General features: G+C 48.0%; 1 protein-coding gene across 3 annotated transcripts in view; it reads left to right on the top strand.

Moving 5' to 3' along the window:
* Slc6a16 (solute carrier family 6, member 16) overlaps window positions 1-22798 on the top strand; it is a 28496-nt gene that overhangs the window by 3820 nt on the left and 1878 nt on the right. For 2 of the 3 annotated variants that reach the window (XM_087655038.1, XM_087655042.1), the window contains exons 2-11: window positions 11077-11177; window positions 12526-13043; window positions 13411-13568; window positions 13748-13874; window positions 14029-14204; window positions 14388-14501; window positions 14640-14881; window positions 19925-20108; window positions 20346-20547; window positions 20674-20833. In XM_087655038.1, coding sequence (XP_087511164.1) covers window positions 11077-11177; window positions 12526-13043; window positions 13411-13568; window positions 13748-13874; window positions 14029-14204; window positions 14388-14501; window positions 14640-14881; window positions 19925-20108; window positions 20346-20547; window positions 20674-20833 — 1982 coding nt within the window. Of the gene's footprint in view, window positions 1-530; window positions 730-11076; window positions 11178-12525; window positions 13044-13410; window positions 13569-13747; window positions 13875-14028; window positions 14205-14387; window positions 14502-14639; window positions 14882-19924; window positions 20109-20345; window positions 20548-20673; window positions 20834-22798 lie in introns of those variants that run through there. The other variant, NM_001427612.1, reaches the window with a different exon arrangement.

Consider the following 22798-nt stretch of genomic DNA (forward strand, 5'->3'; position numbering starts at 1 on the left):
ATTTTGCTCCTGAAAAGGGGGGGGGGACTTTGAGAAAATATCAATGGTTTGAAATCCACACGGAATAAATGTGAAGATCAAGTCTTTCCACCATTTCTGCCTGTGGAATTAAGGAAACAAAGCACTGGGTATTAGGCTCCACACAGAGGAAAAGGCACAGGGGCACACAGCGCAGTCAGAAGCTGTGAGCATGGGGCACGTGGGAAGCGCCACAGCAAACTCCTCAGCATTGGTAGAGGAGGCAAGCATGGCGGAAACGGCAAGGAAAGGCCGCGTGGGCTCACGATGTGGGAACTGCCTTTAAGGAGGCCGGAGGGCCTGGAGAGGTTGCTAGGCTTCTAAGCGGAGGCCTCCCGGACTTTTTCACCTAAACAGCCGCTGGAGAGCTTAGCAGGGGTCTCGAGGCCCGGTCGGTGAGACGGGGCAGCCATTGTGCTCTCCACAGGCGGCAAGGAGGGAGGGAGGGGGGAGTCACGAGGTCAGGGGTCACCGTGCTCCCTCTCCGTCAGAACCCGGAAAACTGCCTCCTGGCTCCTCTGCTGTGCCGGCCTGAGGCAAGGAGAGTCAACCTCCCACAGCCCTTGAGGGCTGCTCTTTTGTGAAGGCGCATAAGCGGCGGGAACCCGGCCCAGGTTCATTTCCAGCCCGGTAGGGACAGCCATTTCCTGTTTGGAGGAGTCAGGACACCAGCTTGCCCTCCTTTCTGAGGCCATAGTTCCAGGGACGGAGGTAAAGTGAGTGGAGGGGGGGTGTTTCTGAGGAGGCTCCCAGGGACCCATGACAGCGACCAGGCCAGCCTTGCCAGAGCTCAGCCCTGGAGTTAGGGCTGAAGCTCAGTAGGGGAGCACTTGTCCAGCAGGGCCAAGGCCCAAGAGCTGAACAGAGAAACGAATAAATAAATAAAATGAGGAATCAAATCTGATGCTTAGTTCTGCAACTGAAAGTTCAGGTTGACCGGATTTTCCAGAAAACGTGTTTTCAGTTCTGCTTGTTTTTAAAGATCTTCGAGAAAGGCAAATCGATCTCCTTTTCACACAACTTCCCTAATTATTAAATTGTGACTGTTATCTGATGGACTTCAGTCATGGACAACACTATGAATTTTGGGATTTTTGACTTTTTTGTATTTGGAGATATGTTTCATTTTTGATGTGGGCAAGATGTCTAGTCACAGTGAAATTTTGTGTGCCAGAGGTAAACCTCTACTTTCTCAATATGTCTAACTTTTAAAAATTACTGTGTATATTGATTGGCTGGTCCCGTGTGTGAGTCTGTGGCACACGTGCCCTGCCTGCATGTGTGGGGCTCAGGAGACAACCTGTTCTCTCATTTCTTCACGTGAAATACAAGGATTGATCTTGGATCGTCAGGATTGGCTGCAAGTGCATCTACCCACTGAGCCATCTTGTTGGCCACAACTTGATTAGCTTTAGAGACAGGGTCTCAACTAACCCAGGCTGGCCTCAAACCCGTTGTGTGGTCAAGGATAATGAAGGACTTTATTCAAGTCCTCTCATCTCTACTTCCCAAGTGCTGCGATTTCTGGCACAGGCCATCATCATACCTCCTCTAATGCAATCCTGGGGATGAAACCTAGGGCCCTGTGCATGCAGGGGACGCACTCTACCAAAGGAGCTACATTCCCCAGCCCTCAGCTTAGTCAATTCCCACATGCATTAAAAAAAAAACTTTTTCTTGGGATGGAGAGATGTATCAATGGTTAAGTAGCACTTGACTGCTCTTTCAGAGGTCCTGAGTTCAATTCCCAGCAGCCACATGGTGGTTCACAACCATCTGTAATGGGATCTGATGCCCTCTTCTGGTATGCATGAAGAGAGTGACTGTGAACTCACATAAAATACATGAATAAGTAAAACTAAAAAAAAAAAAAAGCTTTTCCTCTATTCACATCCACTCTTATCCCCAAAGAAAAAGTAAAGCCAAATTAAGAAGTAATGGTAGATAAATTTTTTAAAATTTATTCTTCTCTCATATAATTCATTCCGACCACAGTTTCTCCTCCTTCTCCTCCCTCCACTCCTCGAAGTTTTCCCCACCTCTCCTTGCCCCCAGCTGCATCCCCCATCCCCGCCCCATCCAGATTTGCCTTCAGAAAATAGCAGGCCTCCCAGGGACATCAACCAAACATGGTACAAGATAAAATAAGACCAGGCACTAAACCTTGAGCCTGGGCAAAGAAACAGGAAATGGGTCCCAAGAATGAGATGACAGAGTCAGAGACATCCCACTCTCACTGTCAGGAGTTCCCCCAAAACACCAAGCCAACAACCATAATATATATGCAGAGGACCTGACACAGACTGCTTCAGGGCCCCCATGAGCCCTGCTTAGTTGGTTCTGTGGGTGGTGCCCTCCTGGTGTCCTCAACCCCACAATTTCCCTCTCTTCTTCCACAGGGTTTCCTGAGCTCCAAGGGAGGGATGCTATGCAGACTACCAGCTTGGGCTCTCTCTGCTAAATGTTCAGCTGTGGGTCTCTGCACCCACTCCCATCAGCTGCTGGAGAAATCCTTTCTGATGACAACTGAGGGGTTGGGGATTCAGCTCAGTGGTAGAGCGCTTGCTAGCAAGTACAAGGCCCTGGGTTCGGTCCTCAGCTCTGAGCAAAACAAAACAAAACAAAAACAAAAACAACGTATCTGATGACAACAGAGCTAGGCATTGGCCTATGAGCATAGATAGCAGAACATCACTAGGTATCTTTTTTGTTATTGTTGGTTTGGTCTTGTTTGGTTTTGGTTTTTGGCCAGTCTGGTTTCATGCTAGGTCTTTGGGCTATCCAGCCTCTAGTTCCTGGTCATCAAGGCTGTGTCAGGCATGGGCTCCCTGTTGCAGCCTCAAATTAGACCAGTCATTAGTTAGCCACTTCTACAAGTTCTGCACCATTGCCCCAGCACATGGTTTAGGTATCAAGGTGACTGTGTCCTCATTAAGTAAATATGGCAGATTTCCTTCTGTTTCTATTTTGTGGAATAGTTTGAGGAGTATTGGCATTAGCTCTTTTTGAAAGTCTGGCAAATTCTGCAGTAAAACCATCTGCCCTGGGATATTTTTGGTTGGGAGACTTTTCTTTTTTTTTTCTTTTCTTTTCTTTTCTTTCTTTTTTTTTTTTTTTTTTTTCAGAGCTGGGGACCGAACCCAGGGCCTTGCACTTGCTAGGCAAGCGCTTTACCTCTACCACTGAGCTAAATCCCCAACCCTGGTTGGGAGACTTTTAATGACTGCTTCTATTTCCTTAAGGGTTATAGGACTGTTTAGATAGTTTACCTGACTTCCTTTAACGTTGGTATGTGGATCTGTTCAGAAAATTATCCATTTCCTTTTGATTATCCAATTTGGTGGTGTACAGGTTTTTAAAGTCCTTAGGATTCTCTGGATTTCCTCAGTGTCTGTTGTTATGTCTCTATGATTTTATTAATTTGGTTACTTTCTGCCTTTCAGCTAGTTTGGATAAGGATTGGTTATCTTGTTGATTTTCTCAAAGAACCAGCTCTTGGTTTCATTGTTTCTATTCTCTCTCTCTCTCTCTCTCTCTCTCTCTCTTTTAATTATTTCAGCCCTGAGTTTGATTATTTATTTCCTGTCATCTACTCCTTTTGTGTGCTTCCTTCTTTTTGTTCTAGAGTTTTCAGGTGTGCTGTTAAATTGCTACTATAAAAGCGTTTTTTTTTTAAAAAAAAAAAAGATTTATTTTATGTATGTGACTACACTGTCACTGTTTTCAGACACACCAGAAGAGGGCATCAGATCCCATTGCAGATGGTTGTGAGCCATCATGTGGTTGCAGGGATTTGAACTCAGGACCTCTGGAAGAGCAATCAGTGCTCTTAACCTCTGAGTCATCTCTCCAGCTCCAATCTGTGTCTTTTTATTGGGAATTGAATTCATTGATATTGAGAAATATCAATGACCAATGATTGTTAATTCCTTTTTTCATGTTGGTATTGGTGAGGTAGTAGTGTGTGTGTGTGTGTGTGTGTGTGTGTGTGTGTGTGTTTCTTTTTTGTTTTAGAGGTGTGAGGTCATTTCTTGTGTTTTTGTGGGTGTAGTTAACCTTTGGTTAGAGTTTTCCTTCTAGAACCTTCTGTAGGGCTGGATTTGTAGATAGATATTTTTTAAAGTTAACTTTGTTATGGAATGTCTTGTTTTCTCCATCTATGGTGACTGAGAGTTTTGTTGGGTATAGTAGTCTGGGCTGGCATCTGTGGTCTGCTGGACATCTCTCCTGGCCCTTCTGTCTTATGGAGTCTCCTCGGAGAAGTCGGTATAATTCTGACATGTCTGCCTATATATGTTACCTGCTCTTTTTCCTTTGCAGCTTTTAATATTCTCTCTTTGTTTTGTATGTTTAGTGTTTGATTATGATGTGCCAAGGGGACTTTCCTTTCTGATACTTTTGTAACCATGTGGGCTTGTTCCAAGCCCTCCACAGTTCCTGAATAATGACACAGAGACTTATGTGTGTAGGATGCCTATGGCCTTAGCTTAGGCTTGCTCCCCAACTGGCCCTTAACTTATGTCAGCCTGTTTATATTATTCTATGTCTGCCACATGGCTGGTTAGTAATCTCTCTCCAGTTTCATAAGTCCAACTTCCTCTGAGTCTGAGTGCCAATCCTTTCCATGCCTGACTCTTTCTCAGAGTCCCTCAACCTGCCAGATATCCCACCTTCTAGTCTACCTTCTGCTATAGGCCATAAAGCTTCTTATTTTGACCAGTCAGAAGGTGCCATAGGCAGGCAAGGAACAAAAGAGACACATCTTCACACAGTGTACAAAAATACCATTCCAACACAATCTGTATGGTGTTCTGCATGCTTCTTGAATCTTTATAGATATTGCTTTCCTTAGGAAAAATTTCCTCTATGATTTTGTTGAAAATATCTTCTGGGCCTTTGGGTTGGGATGATTTTTCTTCCCCTTCCCCGTTTTGGTTTTTTCATAGTGCCCCAGATTTCCTGGATGTTCTGTATAGTGAGAACTCTGGAATTTTGGTTCCTTTTAAAAAACCCAGAAATGTTATAAGAATACATTTTCATTTTAATTCCAGGTGTGAAGGTGCAGGGCTGCTTTGCCTCAGCCGACGATGATTTGCCTCAAGCTCTAGCAGAGCTATGTTTGCCAGCCGCAGACACAGCTTCTGTGATTGGTGGTGGAATTCTGGGAACTTTTCAGAGGGTTCATAACTGCCACGGTCCAGAGAGGTGGGGTGGGGTGGGTTGTGGATTGTGATTAGCTGTGCTCAAGAAACAAGAAAGAAATTAGCTTCACAGACCTCCATCTCTCTCTCCCCTACTCCCTTCTTTCTCTCCTACCCAGTGATAGGGGGCGAAACTGAGGGGATAAAGGATGGAAAAAGAAAGCCAAAAGAGAAGCTACAGTTCTGTGTCAGGGATTTTTTTAGATTTGCCATTTTCTTTGGCGAATGTATCCATTTCTCCTATTGTCAATACCCAAGGCTCTCGCTTCCATGTCGTAAATTCTGTTGGTGATGCTGGTCTGTCATTCCTGTTCTCTTCCCCAGATCTCTCACTTCCAGAGCTCCCTCAGTCTGTGCTTTCTGTATTGCTTTTATTTCCATGCTCATGTCTTGAACAGTTTTGTTTCCTTCAACCCTCTTATTTATCTTGGCTTGCTTGTTTTCATTTTTATTCATTTCCTCCATTTTTTGTTTGTCTTTTCCACGATTTTTTTTTTCCCAAGACAGGGTTTCTCTGCGTAGGCCTGGTTGTGCTGGAACTATCTCTGTAGACCAGGCTAGCCTTGAACTCAGAGATCTGCCTGCCTCTGCCTCCCATGTGCTGGGCTCAAAGGTGTGCGCCACTATACCGCCTGGCTTTCTTCAATTTCTTTTTTTTTTTCTTTCTTTTTTTTTTTTTTTTTTTTTTTCGGAGCTGGGGACCGAACCCAGGGCCTTGTGCTTGCTAGGCAAGCGCTCTACCACTGAGCTAAATCTCCAACCCCTTTCTTCAATTTCTTTTTTTTTTTTTTTTTTTTGGTTCTTTTTTTCGGAGCTGGGGACCGAACCCAGGGCCTTGTGCTTCCTAGGTAAGCGCTCTACCACTGAGCTAAATCCCCAGCCCCTTCAATTTCTTTAAGGGACATATTAATTTCCTTTTTAAAGACGTCTATATTCAGGGCTTGCCATAGTAGCATAGCTGGGCTCTGGGGATAGCCTTGCTACCGCTGATTGTGTTGTTATGCTGGTATCCAGGCATCTGGGTTTGGAGTGCTTGGAGGTCTAGGTACTGATTTCTGAGTTTATTTCGTCGCATGGGTGTTTTGTTCTTAGTTTTTGTTTTGTCTGGTCTTCTGGCTGGTGTGGCTTGTGGTTGATCAGGGAGTCACTTCCCAAGTTGGGGACTTGAACACAGTGATGAGGAGGGAGGAAGAATTGAGGATAGGGTGGGGGTGACACTGAGGAAGTGGGGGGAGGTTCTAGGGTGGGTGGCTTGTCTGAAGTTCTGATTGTTTGTTTGTTTGGTTTGGTTTTATTGTTTTTGGAGTCGGAGTTTCTCTGTGTACCATTCCTGGCTGTCCTGGAGCTGCTCTGTGGACCAGGCAGGACTTTTTGTTATATTTCAGCTATTTTAATGGATTCTTATAGCCTTCTCCTCCCCCTCCCCCTCTCCTTCTTCAGGACCCCACCCCCACACCTCCCTTGCATTGGGCTCTGGCATTTATCTCCTCTTCAGAGTCCCCAGAATTCCAAATGTCAAATTCCTGCAGCTGGCACAGACCACCCCTCCTAGAGCACGAGACAACCATAGCTAATGGCTGTGGACAGCTGAAGCAGCCCCATATCCCACACCTGGGATTAAAACACATTCACATAACTGGGCTTTTAAAGAAAGCAAAACTCTCACTGCAGGCCTTGAACTCAGAGACCTGCCTGCCTCTGCTTCCTGAGTGCTGGATTAAAAGCCTGTGCCACAATGCCAGGCCTATGGTGGATATTTTTAAAAAGAAATGTATGATGTTTATTTTTGTGTTGATAATCCCAGACTCAACTACTTTTTATGGTTTTAGTGGTTTTTGCTCATTTTTAAGCATATTTGTGTGTGTGTGTGTGTGTGTGTGTGTGTGTGTGTGTGTGTGTGTGTGTGTGTGTTTCTGGAGGCCAGGAGAGGGTGTGTGATCCTCTGGAACTGGAGTTACAGGCATAATGAGCCAGTCACTGTGGGCGCTGGGCACTGAGCTCAGGCCCTCTGCAAGAGCAGTAAGGAGACAATCTCCCCAGACCTTTTCCTATTTTTATTATTGAGGATGGGTCTCACTTTGGAGCTCACACTGGGCTGGAACTCACATCAACCCTCTCCTTCAGCTTCCTATGTGCTGGAATTCCAGCACTGACCCACTGTGCACAGCACCGTGCCCTTTCAGTCTTTTGACACCATTTTCTGTTTTCTTATGGATATTTATACCAACTATTTTATCTCATTTAAAAAGTATTTTATCTCTAATATTTTAAATTGTAAAAATATTTAAATTGTAAAAATAGAATATGTGCTCATAAGAACAGAACAGTTTTAAATGAATGCTTTAAACCACCCATCTCTGTACCTTAACCCATATTCTGTTACTGTAACAAAATATCCGAAGCCCTGGACTAAGTAAAGAAAAGAGGTTTACTGAGCCAATAGTATTGAGGCTCTAACAGCATGATGTCAACATCTCACTGCTCTGGTGAGGCTCATTTGGTCATGCCCCAGCAATCTGGACGGCATCATGATGGGGGCAGGAGGAAGAGGTCACGTGGTAGAACAAATCCAGAAGAACTCAGCAGTCAAGCTCACTCGTAGGGAGATGCTCACAGCTGTGGTGGGCAGATACATGTGGACAACACACAGGAAGTGCAGGCAGCACAGTCAGTTCAAAGTGATCCTTGGCTACAGAACTAGTTAGAGATTAGCCTGGTCCACGTGACGCCAGGATTAATTTTTTTCTGAAGGTAATGATTTCAGAGATCTAAAATCTGTCATTGCATATCTGGGAGTCAAGCCTGGGCCTTGGACTTGCAGGGGATGATTTCCTGTCCTGATCTACATCTCCAGCCCTGACCTAATTACTTTTTTGTTTTTGTTATTTTGTCTCCCCCTTCCCCCCCCCCCCCCCCGGAGCTGAGGACCAAACCCAGGGCCTTGCGCTTGCTAGTCAAGCACTTTACCACCGAGCTAAATCCCCAACCCCACTTTTTTGTTTTTAAAGATTCATTTATTTATTTTATGTACACTGTAGCTGTCTTCAGACATACCAGAAGAGGGCATCGGATTACAGATGGTTGTGAGCCACCATGTGGTTGCTGGGAATTGACTTCAGGGCCTCTGGAAGAGCAGTCAGTGCTCTTAACCTCTGAGCCATCTCTCCAGCCCCTTGACCTAATCACTTTGCACCAGCTGTCACCTCATAAAGGTTCTTCTACTTCTTAGAGTCTCCTCATTGGGGTCCAAGCTTCGGGGACAATCTGTAGTGCCAGGGAAGAGTTATACCCCCCAAAACAGACAGCACCCAATCTGATGTAAATCTCAGCAGGATCTTCTTTCTATTCAAACTAGCTGGGAGGTGCGGGTGGGGCAGCGCACTGCCATCACGCTGAAAGGTTCTAGTGGTGGGGGAGCCCAAATGTCTATGGGGCAAGGCTTTATAGTAAGTAGGAAGCAGGGAGTATGTGTGCAAGCATCTAATTGGAAAGCTACTGTGGCCTTTAACATAAATGGCTGGTGCTAGGAGTCCTATCATAAACCTAATTTCTGCTGCCCTCTGCATTGGTGGTCATTAGGCGGGGGTGGGCTTGTAACCGGGGGTTGCAGATTTGTTGAGGGTGTAACCTGGAGATGCTGCTCTTGTTGGGGAGTGGCCTAGAGACTGGAGTTAGGCTCAGATTTTGTTGGGGGGCAACTTGGCAACTGATGTTAGGTACCAGCCTGTTAGTTTACCTGAGTTCAAACTTAGATGAGGTTCTCTAAAATGGAGTCTGAACTTAAAAAAGATTTGGCCTCTCAAATCCACATTCAGACAGTAGTAGTGCAGGGTAACTCTAACCCAGCCAAGAAATAGAACATCATTAGTCAGGTGGCTCAGTCCTGTAGTCCCAGGCCTCAGGCGGCTGAGGCAATAGGCTTGCTACACGTGAGCAAGCTTTAGGGCAGCTTGCCACATGGTGAGCTCTGGGCAGGCCTGAGCTACAATGGGAAACCGGGTCTTAAAAAACCAAGTAAGACAGCTACAAAGAGAACATCATCAGGATTCTAGAGCACCCTCTTAGGGTACAGTCAGTGTTCCTCCCTTTCCTGAGATGACCTGCGTCTGCCTGAGATGAACACATCATGGCTTCTCTTTGTACTTTCCTATGTGTGCAGAGACTACTCAATGACATGACACGGTTTAACTTTGCTTCTTTTTAAACTTATGTACATACACTTGGTCTATCTGGAATGTTTCCCTCATGAGTGTCTGCGAGTATGCGTGACTCTGTGTTCAGGCTTATGTACGGGGAGGCCCAGGCTGATAGCAGGTGTCTTCTATCTTGTTCCACTTTATTTTTTTTTAGACAGGATTGTTCAACTAAACTTGAAACTCGTGGATTCAACTAGACTGGCTGCCCAGCGGACATCTCCTCACTGCTTCCCCTCCAGGTCTCTCTGTCTCTCCTCCCTGTTCTAGGATCATAGATTCCTACCATTCTGCCTAGCTCTTTCCTCTGGTGTTTTGTTTGTTTTTGCATGAGTTCTGGGATCTGAACTCAGGTTCCTATTGCGCTTGCACTAGGAGATTCCTCAGCTCTCAGGGCTGTGTTGTGTTGCTCCAAATCATGAAATTACTTTATATTGACAACACTATGGGATTGTTTTGGTTTGGGGTTTTGGGGTATTTTGTTGTTGTTGTTTGTTTGTTTGAAACAGGGTTTTGCTGTGTAGCCCTAGCTGTTCCGAAGACCTTTTTTTTTTTTCATTAAAAAAAAATGTGTTTCAAGCTGGGAAGTGGTGGTGCACGCCTTTAACTCTAGCACTTGGGACACAGAGGCAGGTGGAGCTCTGAGTTTGAGGCCAGCCTGGTCTACAGAGTGAGTTTATCCTACAGAGGGCTATGACGAATAAACAGTGTCTTGAAAAATAAAATGAAATTTGCATGATTTCACCTTAAAGTTGTGATTTGGATAGATAATACTTCTTTCTGTTCTTGCCTTCATCACTATGACACTTATAATTTTTAACATACATACATCATATATATATATATTATATATATATATATCACATACTACAGCAAAATATGGAGGTCAGGGGACGATTCATAGGAGTCAGTTCTTCCTCCCATCCTGTGAACCCCAGGGGTTGAACTCGGGTCGTCAGGGCTGGCAGCAGCCACCTTTGCCTACTGAGTCACCCCATCCACCCTGCTTTGTCATTTGAAACAGTTGTGTAAACTGTTGTATAAAGTCATTTTATCACATATCCATAAATTGGGGTTGATCTGATTTTCCTCATGGCCATACCCTGGCTTTTCATTTCTGGTGTTGTGTTCTTTGTGAGTATGTCAGGAGAGCACAGCATCACCGGATGCTTGTGTAGCAGAGGGCAGTGCTCTAGCTTGGGGATTATCCTGTAATGCTGTTGTCTAGTTATTCCAGCCTTGTGTCCTTCTTGTATTAGCAGTTGTAGATGATTTTGGGTGTGTGTGTGTGTGTGTGTGTGTGTGTGTGTGTGTGTGTGTATGTGTGTATGCATGTGTGTGTGTATGCATGTGTGTGTGTGTAGGCCTGAGGATCACCTCCTATGTGTTTCCTCGGTTGCCCACCCTGCCTCATGAGACAGTGTTCCCATTAGCATAGAGCTGACCAGTTAGGCTGGGCTGGCTTCTGTCTCCTTCTCCCTAGTGCGAGGATTACATGCATGCCACCATGGCCAGCCTTCATGTGCATCTGGGATTGGACTCATATCCTGGGCTTGAACAGCAAGCCCATTACCAGCTGAGCATCTCTGGCTCAGTAATTCCTGTTTGAGTCGATCGTTTTCTCCTTCTTCGTCCCTTTCACAGATCTTTCTTTTCCTTTTCAGTGCACTCCTTACCCGCTGTGCTGTGGAACATTTGAAAAACCAACAAAGGTCAAAGTGTCGGGACCACAGCGGACAAGGCCAAAAGTGGCCCCAGACATGAGGTGCTGGACCTTCCTCTGGCTGGGAAGTCAGGTGGGGGGTAGAGCAGGAGGGAGAGATGACAGAGAATCAGGAATCCAGAAGGCCATGAAGAAGAGCAAGATGGGTAGGGGAAAGGGGTGGGAAGCGGCTGCTGTGTGAAACAGGAGCAAGTCAGGCTCCTCTGAGACCTTTCTGAGCTGAGGTAGAGTGTTGACAAAGGGAGGCTTGTGAGGTAAAGTAGGGTTTTCTAAGCCTTTCTTTGAGAGGCAGAGGCTGGATTGTCCTGTGCTGCATGGTAAAATCCCTTCTCAGAGCAGCAAACAACAGCCCACTGCAAAGAGAGCCAGACTGATACTGAGATTCTCCTTCTGCCTCTCCCTCCCCCTCTCCCTCTCCCTCTCCCTCTCCCTCTCCCCCTCCCTCTCCCTCTCCCTCTCCCCCTCCCCCTCCCCCTCCCTCCCCCTCTCCCTCCCCCTCCCCCTCCCCCTCTCCCTCTCCCTCCCCCACACACACTTCTCACTCCTCCCCTGCCCTTGTTCCCCCACCTCCCTGCTTCTTATCCTGCCTCTCTCTGTACCCCAAGTTACAGCAGTCCTCCTGCCTTAGCAGCTTGACAACTGAGACTAGTATTGAAGCCTGTGAGCTTTGGAGGGCATCTATCTGTTTCTATAAATTCCTAGCGTGCTTCCCACCTTCCTGCCTGTTAATTGTAGCTACTCAGACCCCTGTGCCCTGTGCTAAAACATCCTGAAGAAGTAAAGACATCATGTAAAAAACGTGGGTGGTCTGAGTTCTCTGGGTCTTGAGTGTGGGTGGATGGGTATGGTGCATTTGTGTACCTGTGATGCATGTGTATGTATGGGTGTGCTAAGTCATTCATATGTATGGTATGTAGTGCTGTGTGTGTATATTTGTCAGTATGGTATGGGTGTGGTGTGTGGTATATGTGTTGGTATGTATTTGTGGTGCATGTGACGGTGATGATGTATGTCATGCCTCAGTTAGTGTATGGAACGTGTGTGTGTGTGTGTGTGTGTGTGTGTGTGTGTGTGTGTGTGTTTGATACATGTGATACCAGTGTGTAGTATATGTGAATGTGATGTGTGTGTGTGTGTGTGTGTGTGTGTGTGTGTGTGTTGCATGATATCTTTATGTGGTATACATGGAGCATACATGTGTGGTATAAGTACTTCCATGCATGGTATGTATGTGATATTTGTGGTGTATGTGTTTTGAATGTCAGCAAGCGGAGTGTATATGAATGATAGTCTCCTGTAAGACAGTTTGAAACTCAGTGAATCCTTAAGTAAGCCTGAGAATTATTTCCTCCTCAGAGTTCACCTAAAATCTGTGACTTCTGATTTTAAGGTCCTCTAAGGAAAGTGAAGATGCATTTTTCCTTGCCAAATCGAGAGCTTCCGCATCAGATAGGCCTGAGGAGTCTTCCTTGGTAAAGACTTCAGGCTCCTCCCTGGACAAAAATGTATCCATTGAGACAACAAAGCTTTCTGAGATGGATTCAAACCTTTTGGTATGGGAAGATGGGACCCTAGCGACCTGGTCTACATCAGCCTGGATTGCACAGGCTCAAGTTTCAGAGAGCCGGGTGGCAAAGGCTCAGGCCTGGGAGACCCTTGCTTTGGAGGCTCAGGCAAGAGGGGCCTTACAATTCAACAAGCCCAGCACCACAGAGTACTCAATGGAGACAACCCCGAAACAAGAATCCCCCATAGAGTTGAACAAGACGAGTAAGGAAAATAGCAACGTCTTCCCTCCCTGGCTCCTCTGGTCCAGCAAGGCTGAGTACATCCTGGCCCTCATGGGCTACTTGGTGATGCCATCTGGACTCTTGCGCTTTGTCACATGCTGGGTTCACAAAGGAAGCTGTAAGTCTGGGAACTAGGGCACGTGGGCCCAAAAGGGACAGCAGGAGTGAAGCTGGTCCTGGCTTCCCAACGTCTGAGATGCTACAGCAGGAGAGAAACTCGGTGTCTGAGCACCCAGGGCCAGAAGTGGAGGTTCAGGGTTTTGAGCAGAACTCAGTGGGTTGGCCAGGCAGGATGTTGGTGGGGAAAGGGTGATGGGCAGCCCTCTGAGACTCCTACAAGTAGGGAGGTTGGCCAGTGATGGATGCGGAGCAGTCAGGCCTCAAGCCTGTGGCCTGAGGGAGGTTGCGGTTGGTGAGCAGTCTTCCTAGTTCGTGAAGAGAACAGCATCACCCTGAGGCTCTCAGAACCTGTGCCCTCCCCGCAGGGAGCTTCTTCATTGCGTACCTCCTAATGCTGTTCGGCCTTGGGATTCCTCTCCTCTTCCTGGAGATGGCGGTTGGTCAGAGGGCACAGCAGAGCAGCATTGACCTGTGGAAGACCCTGAGCCCCTGGTTTGGTGGACTAGGATACAGCATGGTTATGGTGAGGAAGCCCAGGCTTCATAAGCCTGCCCCACAGTTGCTCCCCTCCCTCCTCTATGGAGAAAATGCCATGAGTGTCCCGGTGTGGGCCATGGTCCTTAAGCCCCGCCATCCTTTGTCAGTCCCTTCTCTCTCCCTGCCCCTGGTCCTCCTCCCAGACCCCCCTCCACTGGTCTGCAGGTGTGCCTCATCACTAACACCTACCTGAACGTGTTCAATTCCTGGATCCTCTTCTACATGAGCCACATATTCCACTTCGTTGTCCCATGGGACCGGTGTCCCTTACAAAAGAATTCCAGCGACTTTGGTGAGGAAGGAGAAATGGAGAAATGAAGGGACTCGGGAAGAGGAGGGCAGAGCAAGGAGGGGTATGAAGAGAAAGACAGGACGACAGCAGAGGGAGGCAGAGAAATGGGGGGTTGCCACATCTAGCAGGCCTGTCCAAAGCCATGTCCCCCCAGATCCTGAATGTGAACAGGCAACATCCTACACGTACTTTTGGTACCGGCAGACCTTGAAGGCCTCAGACAGTATTGAGGATGGAGGACAGCCGTCCTTCAACCTGGCCATGTTCCTCTTTCTGGCCTGGTGCCTCATTTGTGTCTTCATGGTCAACGGGATCAAGTCCCTTGGGAAGGTGAGCTGCACTTGGCCCTTGGCATTCTCAAGTGCTTGTTTCCACCTGGTTTCTCCCTCATGCCCACTTATTCCTGCAAGCCTCTTGCCTGGCTGATAACTCTTCTGAGTCCTCATCCAGTCCCTTAGCTCTACAAAGATGAGTCTCTTGACAAGCAGCCAATGTGCTGCACTCCCCCCACAGGTCCTGTGTGTCTTGTTGCAAGTTCCCTATTTCATCATCATCTGCTTCCTCGTCCGGACTCTGTCAATGGGCAATGGCATAGGATATGGCCTTAACTACCTGCTGATCCTGGAGGTGAGGTTCTTCCTCAGTCCTCTGAGCTCTGGGACCAGCACAGCTGCCTGCTGTGGTCTACTGTACCTCCTCCCTTCTCTCCCAGTTGTCCTGTCCCACATCTTGACATCCCTGTTGTACCTATCTTCTCTTTTTTAGGTGGCGAGAATCTCCGACTTAACTATGTGGTGCCAAGCAGGGATCCAGGTCTTGTTTGACATTGGCCTGGGCTTTGGCCCCGTTATCTCTTTATCCTCACACATGTCTGACTTCAACAACTGTCTGAAGGATGCCTTCCTTATGGGTCTGTTCAAGATAGTCACCTTGTTGATCACCACACCCTTCTTCCTCTCCATCCTGGGCTTCTGGGCCACTATAACCACACATCACTGCTGTAAGAAGTAAGGCCAGTCCCTGGTGGGTCCAGCCCGGCAGCTTCACCACCCACTTACACACCTTACCCTCAGGGAGGCTACAAGCTCTGCTTCCTCTTAGCTGAGAACAGAGCCCCTTTCTAACCTTAGAGAGCTCCAGAGGTTGTCAACTGGCACCTCAGAGCTGACTTGATGACAGATGCTAAGTGCGGCAGGCACGCAAGTCACCCCACCCCAGAGAACAGCATCTGAGGCTACCTCCCACAGACCCAGCATGCACAGTCCCTTAGCTGTGTGTCCCAAAACTTAGCAGTGTCCACCCTCTGGGAAACCTAAACTCTACAGGGCCAGAAACCTGAGGAGTCTCTCTCCCAGCTGGGGCTGTCTGTCCATCTGCTCTGCATCTTGTTTTGGCCTTATTGACACCATCTAACCCCATGTGCCCATGGGTATATAGTGAGATGTGTATGTTGTACGTTGGTAAAATCACTAGTCACACTCTCACCCTGAGGTTACTATTTCTTTGTGGTGAAGTCAAAGCTCCCTCAAGTTGTTTCGCTTTTTGAGACAGGGTCTCACTGTGTAGGCCTGGAATGCCCTGTGTAGCCCAGGCTGACATTGAACTTCTGATCCTCCTCCCCAAAGCTTGGTTTATAGCTGTGTGCCACCATTCCCAGCTCTTGTAGTTACTTTTGTTGCTTGAAGACTTATTTATTTATATGCATACGAGCATTCTGCCTGCATACCTGGTGCTTGTGGAGGTCAAGAGAGGGTGTCCCCCTGCCAGGTGTACAGGTGTGTGCCGTCATAGCCAGCCCTGTCGGCAATGGTCTGTGCTTGTTTAGTGTAGAATGTAGTCATTAGGAATCTAGTCACACAGACACATCAGTGATAGCATAGAGTTTGGAGTCCAAACATTCAGAGCCTATAGCCGTGCAGGGCAGACTAGGCCTTAGAAGGTGTTGTTGTGCAGGGCTTGCTCAGTTTTCCAGTGGTTTACTCAGAATCACCCTCCCAGAGGGCAGTGTAAGGTTTCCTTCTCCTTGTTTTGCACAACACTTTGTTAGCCATGGCTGGAACTCTTAATTTTGCAAGTCTGAGAAGCATATAATAAAATATTTGTGTTATTGGTTTAGCTGGTTGACTGTTGCTGTAGTATGTGCCTGGTGTGGGGGCGGGGTCATGGCTGAGGAGGGGACACAAGACAACTGTGTGGCGTCAGTTCTCCCCTTTCACCTTCAGGGCTCCAGAGAATGTCTCAAGGCTTGTGTAGCAAGTTCTTTATCCACAGAGCCAGCTAGTAATACAGACAGCCTTTCTATGTAGTCCTGGATGCCCCGGAAATCGTTTTGTAGACCAGGCTGGCCTCAAACTCAGAGAGATCTGCCTGCCATTGCTTCCCAAGTGCTGGGTGTGTGCCACCACTGCAGGCCCGTGTGTGTGTGTGTGTGTGTGTGTGTGTGTGTGTGTGTGTGTGTTAAAAAGCACCCATATGAAGAACCGTCCACTCAGAAAATGCTCTGTATAGTTTGCTTGCTTCTTTCTTCCTGCGAATGTGCATACCAGTGGAGGCCAAAAGAGGATGCCGACTAGCCGACCCGTCACTCTGCCTTAAGCCCTGAGACAAGCTCTCTTCCTAAACTAGAAGCTCTCCATTTTGGCTAGACTGGCTGTCTAGCAAGGTCTAGGGACCTAGCTGCCTGCCTCCCGGTGCTGGGATTACAGGCGTGTGTGGCTGAGCAGTGTGCCTGGGTGCTGAGGGTTGGGACTTGAGATCCTCCTGCTTACAGAGCAGGTGCTCCCACCCATAGGCCATCTCTCCAGCCACTCCCTGCATTTCCTCATTGAAACGTGTGCACTGGGCTTTCTGCCCTCTTTGCTGGGCCACTTTAGCCACAGCTTGTTTCTAATGTGTATGGTTTTGCCCTCATGGATGTCTATGTGCCATTTATGTTTCTGATGCCCTTGGAGGCCAGAAAGAGGGCAACGGGATCCTCTGGAACCATCTCTCCAGCCTCCACCGTCTTTATCTTTCCATCGACTTTTGACTGTTTCTCTCCTTTGTTTGCTAATTATGTTAATTGTTTGTTTGTCTCATTGGCTTTGGCTTTTGTTTTTCTTTGTTTTTTGTTTGTTTGTTTGTTTGTTTTTTTCGGAGCTGGGGACCGAACCCAGGGCCTTGCGCTCCCTAGGCAAGCGCTCTACCGCTGAGCTAAATCCCCAACCCCTTGGCTTTTGTTTTTAACATGTGCTACCACATGTGTAGAAGACCCAAGTTGGGTTCCCAACACCCACATCTGGCCACTCGAAAGTGCCTGTAACTCCAGCTCTAGGAGATCTGACAAGCTCTGGATTCTCTGGGTGCCTGGACTCACACACACATGGCTCTGACACTGACTTTAAAATAAGAAAAATAAATCTCTTTTTTGAGCCAAGTGGTCCTGCCTGGCCTGGGACTTGCTATATAGACATGGCTTGTCTCGAACTTATGAAAAATCTCCTGCCTCTGCCTCTGGCCACCCACACTGCAGTGGTTGGAGCTGAACCCAGGGTTTTGTGTGTGACAGGCAAGTACTCTACACTGAGATGCACCCCGGCCCCTTTCACCTTAAGGCTATATTTTTAGTTTTTAAGACGCTTTTATTTTATTTTACGTGCATGAGTGGTTTGCCTGCATGGAGAACTGTGCACACCTGGTGCCCATGGAGGCCAGAGAGGGTGTCAGAGTCTCAGGAACTGGAGTCCAGGTAGTTGAGAGCAGCCATGTGGGTCCTGGGACCTGAAATTGGCTCTTCTGGAAGAACAGCCAGTGCTCTTAACTACTAAGACATCTCTCTAGTCCCCTTTTGAAATATTGATTGGTTGGTTGGTTTTTTTTTTTTTTTTCTTTCTTTCTTTTCTTTTTTTTCGGAGCTGGGGACCGAACCCAGGGCCTTGCGCTTGCTAGGCAAGCGCTCTACCACTGAGCTAAATCCCCAACCCCGGTTGGTTGGTTTTTCTGAAACAGGGCCTCACCATGTACCCCTGGCTGTCCTGGAATTTACTATGTAGATCAGGCTGTGCTCAAACTCATAGAGATCCACTTGCCTTCTGCTGGGATTAAAGGAATACACCACTACCACCCATTTCCCCCTCCCCACTCTCTCCTCTCCCTCTTCCTCTCCCTCTCCCCTCTCTGGTCTCCCTGCTCCCCCCACCCCCCAGTCAAGGTTTTTCTGTGTTGCTCTGGCTACCTGGAACTTGCTCCGTAGTCCAGGCTAGCCTTGAACTCTGAGATCCACCTACTTCTGCCTCCTGAGTGCTGGGATTGCATGCGTGCAAGTCTTGTGCAGGCAGCCATATTGTTGAGAGTCCATAGGAGCCACATCCCTATCCTGACAAGAAGACCTTGTCACACAGAAGTCACTCTGGTCTGCTAGGCTCTCAAAATCTTTCCACCCTATCTTTCCTGAGCACTTAGGATAGCTGTGTTTCACTAAGTTTCCCTGGTCTTTAAATGGTGATCTTCCTCAGACTCTTCAAGATTTGAGATTATAGGCCTACAGCACTAGATTGGCTTAGTTATGAAGATCTTTAACAGCCTGGGATTGAGGTGAGGTCCTCTGGACAGGAGCTTTGGAAAGAGACTTCTTGGAACTAAAGTTTTGTTCTTGGGAATAATCACTGCAAGTCAAAACTTGGGCTGCAAGTTATAGCTGAGGCTACCTTGTGGATACAGCCCAATGGACACCTCAGATTTCCTCTTGTTTTGTTCATTTGTTAAACATCCTTGTGCTCATTCCTGGCTGCTCAGGAGGACTAGCAGCTTCCACCTCGCTGTGCTCCTGGAGGAGTGGCCCTCTCCCTTCAGGCGCTAAGTCTAAGATGGGCGTTTCTGTGAGGCAGGCCGGGCAGCACCCTTTTAATCCCAAGGGGCAGGGTGGGCTGGGGGTGGGGGTGGGGCAGGAGCAGAGGGGCAGAGGCAGGCCTCTGCCTCCGTGAGTTTGAGGCCAGTCTGGTCTACATAATGGGCTCTAGGAGAGTCAGGAAGAGACACCCTATCTTAAAAAACAAAACAAACAAAACAAAAAGCCCAAAACCAAAAAACAAAAGGGGGGTGATTTTGGCTTCTACACCACCCTTTATTTACATATTTTGTTTAATTAACTAATATTTTCACTTTCGTTTATTCAGTGTATAAGTAGAGGGAGAAGACAGAGGATGGCTGGAGCCATATGCAATTGTGAGCCGCCTCACATGGGTGCCGGGAATCAAACTTGTGTCCTCCGGAAGAGCAGCCTGTGTTCATGTTAGCAGCTGGACAATTTCTCCACCCCTTGTTAGCAGTTTTATTCTTTTAAAAAAATTTTTTAAATAATTATTTATTTTATGCATGAATACAGTGTTGCTGTCTTCAGACACACCAGAAGAGGGCATCAGATCCCATTACAGATGGTTGTGAGCCACCATGTGGTTGCTGGGATTTGAACTCAGGACCTCTGGAAGAGCAGTCAGTGCTCTTAACCATTGAGCCATCTCTCCGGCCCCACAGCTTATTTTCATAAGAAGATTAAAACTATCTTTCAGTTTAACTTATTCATGGTGAGAATATTAGTCCTGATGTGTAACTGGCTTGTCACCAGAATATCATCCTGTTATACACGTAGGATAAGGTCAACCTGTGCTTGCTTTCACAAAGCTTGCATAGCTCTCTGCGAGGGCTCTGCTCAGGACTGAGGTAGCAGTTCTTACACACGGCACAACTTGGGAGTGCCACACCCTTCAGAGTCCAGGAAGCTGCTCCAGCCCTCTGCAGTGTGGAGTTTGGAAGGTTGACTTTCCCTTCCAGTCTCAGAAAAGGTCATGGAGATCCAAGACCACAGAGTCCCAGGAAGCCCATAGAGAATCCCTACCCCAGATTCCCAGGGGCATACATTCTTGGTGGCCCTGAGAATGGCACACCTGAGGCTCCACTGTAGGCTTTCCTTTGCCCAGGTCAGTAATGCCAGGCTGGAGATAGCTCTCTTGGATAGGATGAACAAGGGAAGGTCAGTGCCAAAGCCTGACCATTCTGACTCACCTTGTCCTCAGGAACACAAATAAACTCCTAATGCTGATAGCCCAGGGGATCCTGCCTCCTGAGGTGGAGCCCCCTGACCTGAATGACGACCCCATCTCCATCTACAATTCCTGGCTCAACAGCCTCCCGCCACCCTTGAGGAGCGCCGTTCTCAGCATGGTGCCCGAATGCAACATCCAGAAGCAGTTTATGAGGGTCAGTGGAGATGACCTAGGGCAAAGAGATTCTGGAAAGCCTGCTCTGCACCACAGAGTTCAGCTTTCGTTAATTCCAGAAAGAAATATGATCCATAACCCTGGTGACTCAGGAAATGCCACTCACAGAAGACCTTCTGTAGACTGCAGGGGCGGGGTCCTGTCAGATCTGCTCTCCTCTTGGACTCAGGAGTTTCTAGAAAAGTGGAGAGAGCACTTTACTCTTCTGTACCTGCAGATTGAGGATAGCCCTCGCTTCCTGTTCCTGATCTTCACTGAGGTCATCTCACTATTACCCGGGTCTGCCTTCTGGACTGTCCTCTTCTTTCTGGCGCTGCTGGGTCTGGGGTTGTGTACCAACCTCATGTACATGCTGGGCAACATTTTGACACTCCAGGACACCTTCCCCTTCTGCAGGAGACAGCCAAGGTTGCTCACAGGTACTCCTGCCTCTGGGGTTTCCAGCTCCCCACGGCATTATCACCAGCCCTGACCTGTGATCTCCCCTTAGCCCCACCATCTGCCAGACCTCTAGGATCCTGACACAGACCTAATGCTTCCTCCAGTGGGTGTTTCCATGACGACGTTCCTGTGTGGCCTCATCTTCATCCAACCTTCAGGCATCTACTACTTTTCACTGCTGAGTGAATACTGGGTAGCAGTGCCCATCATCACCATCATCCTATGCGAAACCCTTGCCGTAGCCTGGGCCTATGGGGCCAAGAGGTGAAGGGCCAGGCCAGGCCCCTAGAGCATGGATCTCTGGGGAGGGTTGATGGTCTTCCTGCTGTTTCCAATCTCAAACTAGAGTAACACGAGGGCCCTTAACTACAAGGGCTCTGAGAAAGGTTTATTTATTGTACTTTGATGTGTTTCATATGCTTTAGGTCTTATGGCCTGCTAGTGCCTGGGGACACTGCATAAACCAAAGGTAGCTCCTGTGTTCAGGAGCCTACATGCTAGAGGTATAGACAGATAGCAGCAACACTGACGGACACGCAACCATAAGTCACAAGTGAGGAGTGGAGGAGACTCAGCTGGTAAAGTCCCTGCTGTGCAAGCATGTAGGTCTGAGCTCTACCCTCAGAACGCACACCATGGTAACCCCTCATCCTAGCAACCAGGACCATGCTCCTTCTGCAGGAGACAGCCGAGGATGCTCACAGGTACTTTCACCTACAGCCCTGCTCCCCCACTGCCTTAACAGCAGCCCCGGCCATGATCTCCCCTTAGCCACTTTGTCTGCCAGACCTCTGGGATCCTGACACATATATGCATGTGTGTGAGCTGTTCCTGCTTCTGTGAACATGAGAGGAGATGGGAGGTACAAACGAGGATCCCAGGCCCTGATAACCAGGGAGTACAGCTTCCAGGTCAGTGAGAGGCCTTGTCTGGGAAAAGAAGGAAGCCAGCTGTCATCAAACTCTAGCCTCCATGGACGTTCACATGCAGGCACACTGAACAGAAGACACAGAGAGACCAGCGGCCCCATTGGTTCAGTGTAGGCGTGTGTGGTTCAGGTCCAGTAGTGAGGAAGGACTCCTTGAGGGAGGAGCCATGCTTTATGTGTAAGCGAGGTGCATGTGTGTATGTGTATGTATGTGAGCAGCATGTGTGTATGTGTATGTATGTGAGCAGCATGTGTGTATGTGTATGTATGTGAGCGTGCCAGTGGAAGTGTTGCTGCCTCTGAGTACTGCAGAGGGAATGTCCTCTGATCTGGGAACTGGAGTGGAACGGAGCAGGCTCAGTGTCGTCCAGTCCAAGGCTCTTCTCTTGTGCCTCAGATCTGAAGTGTCAGCCACAAGCCTGTGTTTTGGACATTCCATGGTTCGCTTGTGGGGCTGTTTTGAAGGCCATGCAGTCTTTAGGTGGCTGGGCCTGGCTGGAGGGGGTGATATTCAGCCCAGACGCTGGCAGGCTTTCTCTGCTTCCTACTCCACTCCATGTTCTAGCCGCCATGGATGGAGCCATCTCTGCAGCCATTTCTTCCCCATAATAATGACCAAATTCCCTTGGAAATCAAGAGCCCAAGTAAACCTTGCCTTCCTTAAATTTCTTTCGGTCAGGTGTTTTGTTGCAGCAGTTCAAAAATTAATAGAGTGGGCATAATGGGGCAGGTTTTTCATCTCAGTACATCAGAGGCAGAGGTAGGGGAATCTCAGTGAGGTCTAGGCCAGTCAGACCTACATAGTCTCTGTCTCCAAAAAGAATAGGATACACAAGTGGTATAGGCCCAAGGCATAAGGTGCTGAGGTGCTGAGGACCTCAGAGTGCACACACACACACACACACACACACACACACACACACACACACACACACACACACACTGTAGCTATTCTCAGACACACCGGAGGGTATCAAGTCCCATTACTGATGGTTGTGAGCCACCATGTGGTTGCTGGGAATTGAACTCAGGACCTCTGGAAGAGCAGTCAATGCTCTTAACCACTGAGCCATCTCTCCAGCCCCTCACCTAACATTTTAATCATTATTACTTTATGTGTATGAATGCTTTGCCTGCCTGCATGTCTGTGCACCACATGTGTGCCTGGGGCTCATGGAGGCCAGAAGAGGGCATCAGATTCCCTAGGATTTGAGTTACCGATAGCTGTGGGCCACCATGTGGGTGCGGAGAATCAAACCTGGATCTTCAGCCACAGCAACAAGTGCTTGCTCTTGAGCCAC

This window comes from Rattus norvegicus, chromosome 1, assembly GCF_021556685.1.
Source record: "Rattus norvegicus strain SHRSP/BbbUtx chromosome 1, alternate assembly SHRSP_T2T, whole genome shotgun sequence".
NCBI classification, from domain to species: Eukaryota; Metazoa; Chordata; class Mammalia; order Rodentia; family Muridae; genus Rattus; species Rattus norvegicus.